Source organism: Haemaphysalis longicornis, unplaced genomic scaffold (assembly GCF_048455015.1).
Source record: "Haemaphysalis longicornis isolate Haplotype H1 unplaced genomic scaffold, Haemaphysalis longicornis Haplotype H1 scaffold_8, whole genome shotgun sequence".
Lineage (NCBI taxonomy): Eukaryota > Metazoa > Arthropoda > Arachnida > Ixodida > Ixodidae > Haemaphysalis > Haemaphysalis longicornis.
This window is the reverse complement of record NW_027526445.1, coordinates 157,190,403-157,205,500: the sequence shown is the minus strand read 5'-3', so window position 1 is coordinate 157,205,500 and position 15,098 is coordinate 157,190,403. Positions and strand designations below refer to the sequence as shown.

Below are 15,098 nucleotides of genomic sequence, written 5' to 3'. Positions count from 1 at the left end.
TTGATGTTTGTTTATATATAAAATGTGCAAGTGGACAATGAGGCAACTTTGTTACAGTGTGAATTTCGAGGTCCATACAACAATGCTTTAGTGAAGTTACTACATGACACAACACTATTTTGCTTATCTGCTCGCAAGTAAGGTTGCATGACGACGCGTCCATTCAATCGAAATCTTCCATGGCCAAGGTTTAGTTATGTGATGTGCCTAATATTTACACGCGCCTATGACGAGCTATTCCAGGTCTTCCCTTCACCTTTTATTTTTAATAAATAACATCGGGCTCAGTTCGAAACCCTGCGGTGTTCCAGAGTTGTGTTTCATTGCCTGTGCTGCTCCCATTTCCATTCATTACTACTGGAAGCAGCAAGGATGAAGAAGACACAACAGGGTAAATGCAAGTCAACATTTTTTCTCATACCAAACTTTCAAAAATACATAATAGAAAGATCACTGGTGTGTTAAACGAGCATAGCTGCACGATGAACTCCAGCATACTGTGGCCAAAGCATCCAACATTTTTTGCAGCTTTCGGCATATAACAGAGAAAACTCTAACGAACAAAAAAAAAAGGTACAGTAAGGCTAGCAGCGACACGAAACAAATCGAGTTACGGCTGTACAAAATGGCTCGCCCCTTTTCTACAACACAAAATGTCACACATGTCCCAGACATTATTAAGGCACAGTATCACTGAACCATATTGTCACTCACATCGATCATTTCAACAATGGACTAAACACGCTAGCTTCTGCCACTACTCGGAATGAAAAGGTTTTGGTGCATGTTTTCGCCAAGATAACTGCGTGACGCTCGCAGAATTAACAGCTATTTTTCTTGCGCTTGACAATGTGGCGCGAAATTTCCGACCAAACTTGGCAAGTGCTAATTACCAGTACTATACATGGTCTACACTTCCTGAACTTGGCACGAAACACAAGTTATAATGTAGGGCCCTCACAATATACAACAGTCTGGGAACTTAGATAAAAAATGACAAAGGCACATATTATCGACGAACACTAATAATGCATCACATTAGTGTTAGTATTCCACACAGCCTTCACTTGCGCGGCGAGATCTGCGCACAAGTAGCGGCGAGTGTAGTTTGTGTTGAGCGGAACTATTCTAGCCCTCTGTTATACCTGGCTAGAGTCGCACATACAATATTCTGAGAAGTTTAAAGCATCCTCACACCCAAGTAACTTGCATTGACAGAGCATTCAAAGGTTACGTGTGCACAACCATTCTTTCTCACTAACATATATTTGTGCGCTCTCCGCACACTGAGATTGGACAACCACACTAGGTGAACAGACATCTGTGCTATCTTTGGTATGGTTCACTTACGGCAATAAAATTATCGGTGACCTTCGTTTAGATATTACAGCAGTCTAATACAAAACGAGCGCGCAAACTAACATTAAAAAAAAAGCAAACAAATCCAGGGTCGCTGGACAACTACCAAAATTGCAACAGCCCACAGTCTTCGTCAGAATTCAGAAAAAAGAAGTGAAAAAACAGAAGGAAAAGAAAAAAATTGCCTAATGACCAATAAATGTGGTATTTGAGGCCTACGTCGCAAAAAGCATAACAAATTCAATTGTATCGCAAAGCTTCAAAGTTGGACTGGTTCAGGTACACGAGAAAGCACAGTGCGGCTCTGAAACCTTTGGCAAAGACTGCGCCTTAGAGCTGCATAAAAGTGTCATGGTCAAATGTACCTTTGTTCCAGTCGTGCAAAAATATAACAGGACCTGTTAAAGCAAATAACATGCAAAGGTAAAAAAAAGCCGCTCACTGCTCTTCTTTTGTTGCAGGTACATAACTGCTCTTGTGCGTGGTGCACCAATTTTAGCGTGTGCGCAAAAAAGAGTAGTACTAAAATATAGAACACTGGCTTGCACCGCACCAAACAAGGCTTTTTCCATATTGCACCCCATTAAGCACGACTAGGTAAGCACGGTTGATGACTTGTCGCACAGCATCTAAGGCACATACCACCTTTCCAGGATTCGAATCCATAGAAGAGCCACTTCTACAGGCAGCAACCACGCAGCGCACTGCAGATATACCTAAGGCACACAGAGCAATCACTTAGCGCCCAAACTCACTTCCGTGTGTCCGAACGTACTATGCAACGCTAGTTTCGCTGAGGAAGCTCACTGATTTGAGCAAGTGCTATAGATCTGCGCTATAGAATCTATTCGAGTTTGTAACTCCACATTATAACTCCACACTCCTTCACACAACATCGTCACAAAGCTAACAAGCAGAGACAATATCGAGTCAACGTGAAAGATTTACAAGAATTAGGGCAGTCGTCCCTAGCTTAGATCCAGCCCATAGGCTTGGCAAAGAGACTATACAAGCAGGAGGGAAATGATCTATCACACAAACCTTCCCTCACTCCACAATTGTGCCAATGCACTTGACGAGGTTGAAAATCACATCCAACGCTCTCGTAGCTTCATGATCAACACTATGCGCTGCAAATGCATATATGTAGCACAATCCCTTGTGTGTTTTGAAGATCAGTGCGAATAATTTCTTTCTACGATATGTTGTTCCAACTGAAAAACGAAATATTTTTCGTAACTTGCACGCTGCTACGAGGAAGGCGAAGTTGTATCACACTGACCCCAAGCAATGGCATTGCATTGAAATGGGTTGGAAAAAAGCTAAGCTCATATAGATGCCGATACGAAGCGATGGGACGATAGGTACAGACAGAGAGAAAAGGAAGGAAGGAAACCGCTTAGACTATGCAAGTGATCCCATGGCCTGGAGCCGCTTCTCGCAGATGGCACGCACGCTTTCCTGTCCGGCAGCCTCAGCCAGTGCCATGATGCGCTTCACGTGTTCGGTGCGGTTCTGTCTCACAGCCAGGAGGTAGGCAGTCTTGAGACGGCCGGCCAGCATATACGCCTCCACCTGGAACCGAGTATCGGAGTGGCGAGAGGTCGGAAAATGAAGTACACACCACACTATGTCAAACAACAGAGTTACTCAATACACACAAATTAAGAACCCCCCCCCCTTCCCCCCTTGTATCAAATAATGGTCTGCAGTTAGCCACCCTGCTCTGAGGGGCATGCATGGAGCAAGTTATATCCCTGTAACACGGCAGTTCTAATGACATTTAGAGCAAATGTCATTCGCTCTAAATGTCATTAATTCGGTACTACACGAGAATAGCGAATGACATTTAGCAGCAACTGAGGTTTGGGAGCTCATTGAGTAGCCAAATGAGTAGCCTCGACAGCAGTGGCGCGTCGCTAAAGAAGAAAGTTCAGTATAAACCAAATAATACTGTTTCTAAAAACTAAGAACTGTTAATAAACTTATATTTTTCATTCATGTTGTTTTTCAAATAAATAAAGACAAACAAGTACTAACAAAAAAGAAAATCTCGTCCCCAGTGCGCGTGCTACCCTAATACAGATTTTTTGTGGACTTGTCACGGCTTGTAATGTCTACTGATGTCACCTAAACCGGTGATTTTCTTATTTTTACTAAAAAAATCCTTTTTTATGTTTTAAGAAAAATGTTCTTATGAAAACACTCAAGATGCCCTTGCAATAATAATTTCAGTTTTGTGAGCTCGTCACCGCTATCACTTATCAAATGACATTTGTTTCGCCGTGTAGACCCACGGCAAAATTGAATGTCATTAACAGCTAATGTCATTCACTCGGAATGACATTACATTTTCCGTGCGGCAGGGGTATTAACTAACCTGCCACCTGTCAACGGAAAGTTCAAGTAGTAGTACTCGAGTGTCTGCGGGTGCTGTTGTAAGTCATAAAAGAAATACCGTGGAAACATAAGTAAACAGCACCTAATTTATTGTTTCCTAATTTGAGAGGCTAGCTTTATTATTTTGTGCTATCAAGGAAATGTTTAGCAGAGCTCAAATTTTGTCCCCTAGGTACCGTGCCAATACACTTGCCTCCTCAGCTTCAACGAATGCCTGGCCCAAATTCTGAGCAGAGTTTTACAACTGGTGAATTATATTAAAGAACTCCGGTCAGACGACGGGTAACGAACTTAAAACGAACACTCTCACCAGCCACGAAAGTGAAGCAAGGAACAGAAATCTAAAAAGGAAGTACTGTTGCATTTGGCGCGCAAGCAATTAACATACACTTTACGAAGTCTTAATGAATGATAGCAAGAATCGCTGCTGCATCTCGAAGGGCCAGTTTTGCGAAGAGCTCTGTTAAGGGGGGACGTGGCTTTCAAAATCAACTTTTTTATTTCTTTGTGGATTTTGATGAAAATTGGCACAGCAACTGGAAATGCTTCTGTGATAACACCATAAAAATTTGAAGTTAATATTTTGATAACTTTTTTATGTATGAAATTTTCTTTCTGTTCCGCTTGTACCGAGCTTGAGCGGCTTATAAAACACGATAGAAAACTTGTTCGAAGTGCTTTGCATTCCCAAATGAATGGACGAGGTCGTGACAGTTTTAGAATTTTTTTTTTACAACACAATGTTTTTTAGTTTTCATTTTTTTAGAGGTTAATGTGCAACAGGCATGTCAACTGTGAACGATTATTTGAATAAAAAAATCACAAAAAACAAATCTGGAAAACTAAAAGTGTCACGACCTGAACAGTTCATCAAGGAATGTAATGCAAGAAACGGAATCAAAATAGACCCAGCAGTCACGAAGAAATCCCTGGGACAAGCGACACGGGTGGCAAAAAAAACTGTTTTGAGAAAACGGCTTCCGAAGTTGCAACATAGGTTTCACATATCAAAAGTCGTCACGGTTGAAGCCTTTCATGTCCTTTTGAACATGGGGCTTCTGGAAGGCCTTGCCTTGAAATTGGAGTGCCTTTGCAGCCTTTCTCTTTCCAGAAAACATCATTTTCAGCTCCTCCGTGAAGAGTACATACCCCCCTTTGCAAACCAAACGGAGGGGAGATGGGTTTCAATGGGCTTTCAATGCAAAGTAGGTTAGTTGGTTGGCTGTATCGCACTGGACAACCTCCTTTTGCAGTGTTGTCACCATGGCAACAAGTTAAGCATTTTTTTAACTTAAATTTGAACATTTTTGGCTTTTTTTTTCATGTTTTATCTTGCCTGGCACAGCAACTTAGTACTCATAGTGCAGGTGTTCATTGCCAAAAGTTTGCATACCACAAGGTTGAAAATGAGTTACTTTGAAGCTTGGTAGAGTATTCTGCATAACTCCCAACTTCAATGCAAGAGCATATTTTTTTTACTACTTTTGACATTCAAGGCATCCAATATTTCTCGCAGCACAGCCAGTATGCCCTGAGCAATGGTATCAATAATTTCCCTAAAAAAATCACTGTTAAATGCTGCCACAGTAACGTACATTTTTAACGCAGAGAGCATATTTTATTCCTATATTACTAACTCAAACCTGTTTGCATGAAAATTACAAGTGCACGGGAAACATTGCGCAAGAAAGGCGATATGGCTCGCGCGCATCGCAGCGCACGCTTACCGCGACATATCGAGCTTTGATTATACCTGATATGGCTGGTCAGGTCGCTTTTAAGATTAAAACTAACGTCGCAGGCATTAATTACAACTACTGGCGTTCAATCGTAACCGGTTGCCCAGTCATGTGATGCTCCAATGCGCGTCGGCTATGCCGTGCGCGCCGCAGCGTTTGACGCGTCGACCGTTTCTTTCTCAAGGCTAGCGAGCCCACAGTCAAAACACAGCAATAACTAAGCGTGTAAACATCGCAAATCCGACTAAAAGTTCACTTCACGAACCGCTATCGCAAGCGCGCACACCGCGTCACCCTCCGGGGTCTGGCGACGGTAGAGTCACGCGCACCACGAAGCGTTCGATGACCTCCGCCTTTCGAGCCACACAACTTCCCGTAATCTGGCTAGTTATCTCTGGCATTCCCATCGCGATAACGTCCGTGTTGAATACCACAGATTGAACAGAAGCTCGGCCGAGCGAAGCGGCGAAAATGAACTCAATCCGCTCGCTACGCAGCTCAGGCGGCCGCCATCTTGCGTTGCGCCCGCGACATCCAATCAGGAGGGTCGTCGTTCTGCGCCCCGACCGGAGGACCAATAGCGCTTCAGCATCTATTTCTAGCTTCGTTTGTGCGTCGTTTCTTTTCTGCCGTTTGTGCGTTTGTGAATGAACGAAGATAACAGAGACGAGCGGAACCGGAAAAACGATCGCTCGGCCGATCTAACCATATCAAAATGGCCGCGCCCGGTGGCACCGTTGCGGAGATAGAGCGCTCCGAAAATTGCCGTTTTTTCGCCCTTTTGCGCTGATAGTTTGTCACCGCGCCTGACAAAAGTATTTTTTTATGCCACTTTGCGACGCTTTTCAGCGTAAAAACTTTGCAGACGCACAGAATAGGAAACATAGAAGCCGAATATGCGGGTTTCAAAAAAAACGATGTTTTGGTCATTTTTCCGAAGTTGAAAGCCGCGCCCCCCCTTAAGAAGTCAATTCCAAAGTGCAACTGTGTGTTTCGCAGCAGTTGACAGTAATTACGAAGAAGTTATCAAATGCAGTGCAAGGTATTCATGCACAGTTAATGCTGAAGATCAAGGCTTGCCATATACAAAAGACCATGCTTTGAAGATTTGAAGCTATCGATGTGTATCTGCCAGCATTTTCATGCTGCTTGGTTCTTTGGAAAACAACAACAAAAAACTTTAGCTTACAGCAGTTCATGTTGAAGGCACAAAATTGGATACTGTGTGCTTGAAGCACCTACAATAATGCAGTTGGGCAGAAAATGGAGCAAAACTTTGACGACCTAAGCATTAAGGACCCCAATAAACATGTATATAGCCCTCAAAAGTTCTCTTTGCTCACAGCAAAACTTAAAAAGAAAAGGGACCAAAATGAAAAGGGACAGGACAGGGGGGCTAACTTCATGGAAAAGTGCAGCAACTTTAAAAGAGCTGTAGTTAGAACGACAAAAAATGCTTTTCTTTTTTTATATCCTTTTGCATTAGGAAACAACGGTAGCTAAAGTAGCCAACAGCCAATATTCAACTTGCTACACGTCATGTTATTTGCTACGGTACAACACTCTTTCTTGGGCAACTGTTCTTTCCACACATATAGCACAGAAATGAAGGAATCTTTCAACACATTTCAAAATTACAACTTGCGGCTTTGAATTGCTGAAAAGTAACCTCACCTTGTTGACATCCTTTTTAAGGCACCTAACCAGCAGGTCCAAATCCTTTTTCTGCACGAAAGTAAAAAGAAAAAAAAAAAAACAGCAATGTTTGGAAAACATGGCAAAAGTTTTCTGTCTAGACATTCCCAAACCTGTTGAGATTTGAACATGTCATTCAAATTATGAAATAAATAAAATTTGATGCAACGTCTCCACAGTGTGCAAAGGTTACCTTCCTAGATATCTAGATATCGAAAATATTTAGGGGTGCACAAACATCCAGAATTTCGAATTTGAAGAGGCAAATACACCAACCAAGGGCGTTTATTTAAAGCGGTCCCTTTGAATAAATGCCCTTGGTTGGTGTATTTGCCTCTTCAAGTTTAAAAAAATTGGGCCCATCTCCCCGCGAGGGGGACTCGAGTAAATGCGTCGCATAGGGCGTTGGTGTATTGCGTTAACGTTTAGTGTTTGGGGAGTTGGTGGTAGTGAATGCGTTGTATCAGCAGCCTCTTGACGTAGTTTGAATGAGTCAAGGATATAAGGCGCGTTCGTAGCCTTTGATTCTGTGTCGGTTTTGTGGCGCAGTGGGAAGAGCACCATGTACCTCGCGTTCCGCCCACAGGCAGTGAATGCGTTGTATCAGCAGCTTCTTGACGTAGTTTGAATGAGTCAAGGATATAAGGCGCGTTCGTAGCCTCCCATTCTGTGTCGGCTTTGTGGCGCAGTGGGTAGAGCACCATGTACCTTGCGTTCCGCCCGCAGGGTCGTGGGATCGAAACCTGGCACCGGTAAGTATTATTTTTTTATATAGTGTAGGGGGAGGGGTGCGGACCTGTTGTTGAGAGCGAGGAGGGTAGCGTGATGTGGGAGAGGAGGAGTGGGGGAGAGGGTGCACCTGCGCGCTGAGCTGTTGCGGACGGACGGCGGACGCTACATGTGAGTTAAAGAAATGCTCTGCATTTAAAACCCAATCAGACAGAGTTCTGTCGAAGATGTTCACATTTAGAATTTTGAATTGTACAAACTGAATAGGTTTTGATATTGGATCTGCCTTAAATTCAATTTTATATTCGATAGTTAGTTTTCGACAAATACTTCACTGCTTCAAAAATTTGAGCTCTGTATATACTTCTTAAAACGCTTGAGCCGCGAAACTCAGCGTCCTGGGACAAATCCCGCAAACCGTCACACAATGGCAAAAGTAACTGCGTCTCCGCGACAACCTATTGCTGAACATCTTAAAAATCTTTTTCTGAGTTTTCACTTCAGCTTGAAAAGGCAGCACTATGCAAAGTTCATCAGACAGTATGTTGCGACTTGAAGGGGGTGACAAGAACCGTCTTAGTGCAATAATAAATGAAGTTCTTGCACCCATAAATGGCTTGTCCCATAAAGAAAACAGTTGCTGCCCTTTTCCTTTTCTTCGGTCGTGAAAATCAAGTGTGCATTAGATTCGAGAAAACATGTACTTTCAGCAGCTGCTTCGGAATGACTGGAACACCTTTCCACCAATCAGCAGCCACCCCTCCTCAGATAAAGATGCCCACCTCATCTTCGGAGCGCATCAACTCTTGGATGGCGACGAGCACCACGGCGTCGGTGTCGTAGCGGTCGGGGTAGCCACAGCTCTGGATGCATCCGACCAAGCGTTCCACCTGGGCCACCGCCTTCGCTGAGACGAGCGTCTGTGCTGCCCGCTCAAACACCAAGGAACCATTTACGTGGTTCTCCTGTTGATGCATGAGAAAAAAAGAAAATTGGAGGACGCCTCTGTGAGCAACACTTCATCAAAGGGTACGTGAAGATAAAATACAACTTAGTGCAGTTTAAATTATAAAGAATTTGGTAGTTCTTTCAGCTCTATTTTAGCGAAGAAATTTGGCCACCTTCTCAATTGAGATGAGAAGACTGCGAAAACAACGGCGATGGTGGTCTTCACTACCTTTAACTTGGCTTTTCTTAGGTCTGCCCCTTTCTTCAAAAGAAAGGCGGTAAAAAAATCAAAGCTTTCTCCATGCATACGAAGTCAAACCAACGTCCACAATCCACCCATCTAAAGTCCAAAGCAAACGCTCGTGCTTTGAACACAAAGGAAATGCTGTGCATCCGGAATGCAATGATAGCGCATTCAGATAGACGCCGGTTTCATAACGCGAGGGACCCAGATTCGATTCCGACCACGGGAAGCATTTTTTTCTTGAGAAGCAGGCTCCGAACACCTGCTCGTGGGCTCCTCGCGTTCTTCCCCGACACTTCTTGGCCTAGCGTTTTTAGATGCGAAGCATCTCATGCTCGGGGCTGTGTCCCTCTCTCCCTTGTCGTTGTCGTTGTTGTCCGCTGTCCGCACCCTCACTGCGCATGCCTGTCCAGGCACCGCTGATGATGACTGTGGCAGAATGCCCCTAGGGATTGGCCAACCAAAGAATCCACCATGAGATAGCTTCGCGTTCAGCCACCGTCGTCATCTTCCCGTAGGGGAACCCTGAGTAGTATGCGAGGCATTCCTTCTCCTCTCTGGAATTCCTCCTCTCCCCTACGGGATTGCGCAACAAATGGCAACACCTGTGGCTCCGCGCGCGATAATGCGAAGCAGCTTAGGGTTAGAGGCGCGACGGTAGCCGCTGCATACTCCCGCTGGGGGGCGCCACTGTAGCTCCGCGGTATAAATGACGCGTGCGTGCGCTCTGCTCCCCTCATTCTCCTCCCACAACGCCGCGATCGAACTGAAAACTAATGGGAACTTCAGTCAACCCCATAGCTGCTTCGCATACTACTCAGGGTTCCCCTACGGGACGATGGTGATATTTTTTTCTTTTCTCCACTTTACTGCGCAGAGCTTTCGGTGACGCCAGGCACGGATAGAACTCAAGCTGAAACAGCTTGGTTGTTAAAACTTTCAAACTTCACCTCATAGTGACGCAACATCAGCAGGAGTAACGTGCTATCAGCCGTCACCAAAAACATCGATATCAGTGTGTTAACTGTGCGTTGCCATTCCAGTGGAAACATCAAACGGGAACTAGTGGCCCCTCTACAATCGCCCAGTTCTGTGTCTTAGCGGTAACTTAAGTCGGTAACTACCAATCACGCAAACAAGGTTCTGTGACATCGCAAGAAAATCGCCAAAAGTGGTTGGGGGAGTCGCCACTGTTGAACATGTTTTCTTTAGTACCTCGATTGTTTGTTTGAAGTTTGCGATAAAATTGGTATCGCTGTCATTGGGACAAAACAGCCTTTTTAATGCACTATACCGGTATTTTGTCCTCATGGCCCCTTAAGAGATGTGAAGCGGGCTCAGGCATTAAGTGTGCAGTGACCATCTGAGGTTCACTAATGCTGTTACGAGCAACAAAAAGATTGGTAGGAGCACGGACATAAGATGCTTGAAGGGAAGATGACCACTTCAGACTGCGTTGCCAAGATGACAGGGATACCATTAAATTAGGAACTGTTTCTAAACCAGATTTAGCATCTAGTATTTTTAGTCATTGATAATGGTAGAACAAGTGAAGCCACTCAAAAGGTGATCACAATGATGTTTGTTTCGGTATCTGCTCTGTATCTGGGTGATTATGTGTTATCTCATCTAATCACCTATCTATCCAATCTAATGCATCTGTGCTATACAACCATAATAATTTTAGCGCTGCTTATAGCAACATGTTCAAATTAAATTTTGTTTGCATTGGGTGGTAGCCATTAAGTTACGGTCTCCTCCCTGGTTTTCCTTGCCAGATCTCCTTCTAGTCATCTCTATGGCTTTGTAGTTTGCTTTGTCTGCATGACATTTAAACCCTAAGGCTTTAGATAGATTTATATGGATGCTATGTCTGATAATACGTATAAAAAGGTTTACGCTTCCTTTCTACAGATCACACATACACCATCACTTCTGATATATATTCCTCTATGAAACTCTTTGTTCCTGAGCAATCTGTTCTAGCTGAAAAAAGCAAAGCATTACACTTAAAGTTATAACTGAAATTTTCCTTTTTGGTATCACACTTCTCTGCCCTGTACATCTCTCGCAATGATTTGGATTTACTTTTTGTGTATTCATTCGTTTTTGAGCCATTTCTCGATTGTCAGATGACCAGAACATAAAGCAGATTTTTGAATTTCAACCACCACCGCCTTCTTTTTTTGCAAGCCAACATTCGTCTTCAATTTCCGGCAGCTTTTACAGAGGTTAGGAACTCACTAGCTCACATCTGCGACATCCGTGATGAAAGTGTCGGAAGCTCCCCTGGATACCACCACGCTTTTAATTCTTTTTTTGCTATATATAGCTTTAACTGATTGTAGCGCACACTTTAATTAGCATGACTGGTATCGAGACATGGCAATCTATTGAACCTCAAAGCTTCGTTTCTTGCTTTAGTAAGGCTGATTTGGTTCATAGGACGTTTCATACATTTTTTTTAGTTAAAAAAAATTGGCAGCAATGAGAAAAAATTGAAAACAGCGGCATAGTTTACCTGGATGATTCTAAAGGCAAGGCCAAAGCCTTCTTCGACATTTCTCCCATTGACAAGCACCTACGGAGAAAGAGAGAGAAAAACATTTTAGTAGAATATTCCTTTTGAAGAAACTGCTAAGGACACAAAAATCACAAAATCTGATTTGTGAAACAGCCAGTACCTTTCTAAAAGTACAAATCTGAGGACGTCCTCCAATAAAACTTTATTCAGCTCAAAACGTGCCTGCAGGTCTTTCATGGGGTTTGGGAATCCCTTGGCAAAATTTTGCGTTCCTTATCTGTTTAAACAACGCTCACAACGTCAATAAAAGAAAGAAAATGGCTTTGCTGCATGGCACCTATGTTTGTTTAACTTCTCCACATAACACTTTGCTTTTTGCACAATGTTGCAGCTGTACAGGAAGCCAGACACACGGGAAGGCCAAAACAGAAGCAGGCAACTTTAGCTGTACGTGCAGATCGCTTCATCCCTTCTTTTAAGTGCAGAGCACTTTAGGGGCTCGCCTTCTCATCGTAGCTCGCTCGCTAGACCCAAGTAGAACCACAAGGCGTTCTGTCATCGCGGCGTAACCCGGAGGCTTCAAAAACCAAGTGGTTTATATAGTCACAAACGTTTGAAACTCGTGAACCGCTGGCGCTTGTCATACATCTCCCCGTTCTTTAGCGCAAAGAAAACTGCAGGCACATTTGAGGCAAAATATATGTAATTAGCCGGCGGCGCCCACATTCATTTAGTTAGGAACGCCCGTTAGGCTGATTTTTGCGATAGTAAGGTAAAACAAAAGTGGCAGTGAAACACCGGCCCGTGCGGGAGGAAAAGCAAGCACAGAAAGAACAGAACTCCCGCCGGCGCAGTTTCAGACAGGGGGCGCGCGAGCTTTGCGAAGGAGGGAAATTTTAATTGCATTGGGCGGTGGCATTGAGCAGATAACGGCGCTGCAGCCCATTATGGCGAATCACTGCTCTGCACTTGCGACAGCTTTCACATTGAGTGGAACGGCTTGGATTTTTTTTTTTTCACTGTGCAGGTCCTGTCACTTTTCTGGTTGAGAAACGTAGGTCGGTCGCCAGACGTACCAGGCAGGCCAGGTCGGTCTTGGCGGTGTTTTCACTGAACAGGGTCGGGGCCACACATTCGGGGCAGTCCTTGAGGCAGGGCTGCAGGAGCTCTCCCTGCCGCTCGGTCTCCCGCGCCGCGAGGAAGCGGGTGATGTCGATCTGCATGTTCACCTGGCTCACGTTCCTGCATGGGCATCACAGCACGTGTCACTGGGTGCTGTAACGAAGACTCGACAAAACGTTAAAACGACAAACACTAATTCAAAGGAAACACTCTTGACGTAGGATACCATATTTTCGTGCATATAATCCGCACCAAAAATGTGAAAATTTCAGTGACAAAGTAGGGGTGTGGAGATTTTTCGTTCAGTGCAGCTTCACAGCAATGCGCGTTGTGCCATGAAGCTCCTACGCAGTAACACTGACTAAGCCTTCCAGGGCAGCGATTGCACAAAACATAGAAGGACAAGGAAGAAAAAACAAGGACAAGCGCACTCTAACAACTGAATTTTATTAGAGAATTGTGACTTTCACCTTGCAGTCAGTGTATTCTGCTTGCTAAATATACGCTTTTTCTGTCTACATAGTATGTGATGCGTTGCTTGAGTAGCAGCTTTGGTGCAGCCTTTCCTGTATCAGATGTGCGGTCAATACGTGATGATTTTTTAAAGACGATAGTCTTTCTTAAGCTACTTAAACCCTTGGTCTGTCTGTATGTCTGTCTGTCCATCCGTCTGTCTGTCTGTCTGTGACTCGATTCAGCCACTCGGCCATAGTCTTATATACTCACAGCCAAATGTGAGCGTCTAAGCCCGGTTTATATGTTCATACTTGTCAACTTTGCTGAATATGAACAAGACATTACGCAAATATAGAACAGAAAATTAATACACAAGGGATATGAGAGGTGAGTGGGAAAGCAAAGGGGGGACATTTCCTTGGCAAATGTCTACAAAGACTATGTCTTTTGACGACATTTGCAACGAAAGGAGCAAAGGAGCAGATACGCGGCCAATTTTTTTCTTTACCGGCGGGCTGAACTTCGGGGTGCGGATTATATGCAGGGGCGGATTATATGCGCGAAAATACGGTAGTTAGTTCGTACACACACAAGCACACTCCTCTATACCCTCCCTTCGCGATTATGTTACCTTTCCTGAGGAGAGGGATCAAGAGGGAAGAGACAACAGGGGTTCTATTCAAATGATTATGAGATTGAACGCGCCTACACTGCACAGGTGATGAGGCACACCATAGTGCAGGGCTCCGAGCTAATTTGGACCACCTGGGGATCTTTAACGTGCGCCAAAATCTCGAACACATGGGCGTTTTCGCTTTTCGCCTCCATCAGACAAGCAGCCGGAAATCGAACTCGCGTCCTTGGGCTCTGCAGAACAATGCCTTGGTCACTGAGCCACCACGGCGGGTGCGTCATTTTATTTGGAGGACAACAAAACCCCTCAATGAGTTTCCCCACAATGAGCTTCAAGTCCCTGCCATGCAGTCTATGTGTAGCTAAGGGCCATTTCAGGTCACTGTGTCAGCCGAGGGAGGCCCTATGAGAGCTTGGCAGTTCTCACCGGTTGACCTCCTTGGGTGCCATGGCGAGCACCTGGGTGCCTGTGCGGTTGGCCCGGTGGCCCTCCCAGGTGGTGTACTTGGACAGGTACGTCTCCAGGTGCTTCCGGGCCTCCGCCAGGTGCCTCAGCCGCTGCTGCAGCTCCGAGTAGCTGCCCGCGGGTGGGCTCTCGTAGAACTGGATGCTCGTCACGGCTGCACGCAGGTAGTCCTGCACGCATGCGCGTAACAGCTGTCAGAATTGCGTCTTTCGACAATGAAAAAAATAGGTGCACAGGGAACATATTCGTTTTGTGGCTATCAGCTCAATTTACCACCCCAGGGATCCGTACTCCTTCCTCACCGTTTTTACACTGCCTCAATGCATGCGGCAGTGCCCAGTGTCACAAAGTTCACATTCTACACCACTAAAATCCTCTATATATACCGTATCTTTGCGCATATAACCCACACCCCCACTTTCCATCGACGAATAAAAAAAATATATATATATCCCCACATATTGCCAACATATTTTATACATAAAAGGATGGACCAAAGCTTCCACTCAAGCAAACTTACACATTTGTTTATGCAAAAGAACTTACCTAGCTGACTACGCAACTAGATGACTTGCCGCGGACATTTTTTCAGCCTGGTATATTGTTGAGATGTGTGTGCAAATAAGCATTGTCAGTGGGATAACAGTGGCTTAGTCGCTGTTACTGCTGTAGGGGCATCACGGCCCAATGCGCATTGCCTCGCAGGAAATACCTCACATATAATCTGCACCTCTACTTCACCCCTGAAATTTTTGCATTTTTGGTGCAGGTTATACGTGCAAA

General features: G+C 44.6%; 1 protein-coding gene across 1 annotated transcript in view; it reads right to left on the bottom strand.

Annotated features, from left to right (window-relative positions):
* Nucleotides 1-396: 396 nt before the first annotated feature.
* Nucleotides 397-15,098, bottom strand: part of Sptz (zinc finger FYVE-type containing 26 spastizin) — a 105,622-nt gene continuing 90,920 nt past the window's right edge. Inside the window, exons 42-47 of the mRNA XM_077681253.1 lie at nucleotides 14,277-14,485; nucleotides 12,715-12,880; nucleotides 11,636-11,695; nucleotides 8,705-8,887; nucleotides 7,173-7,223; nucleotides 397-2,934 (exon numbers count right to left, since the gene is read on the bottom strand). Of these exons, the coding sequence (XP_077537379.1) occupies nucleotides 2,764-2,934; nucleotides 7,173-7,223; nucleotides 8,705-8,887; nucleotides 11,636-11,695; nucleotides 12,715-12,880; nucleotides 14,277-14,485 (840 nt within the window). The 3' untranslated portion in view covers nucleotides 397-2,763. The remainder of the gene's footprint in view (nucleotides 2,935-7,172; nucleotides 7,224-8,704; nucleotides 8,888-11,635; nucleotides 11,696-12,714; nucleotides 12,881-14,276; nucleotides 14,486-15,098) is intronic.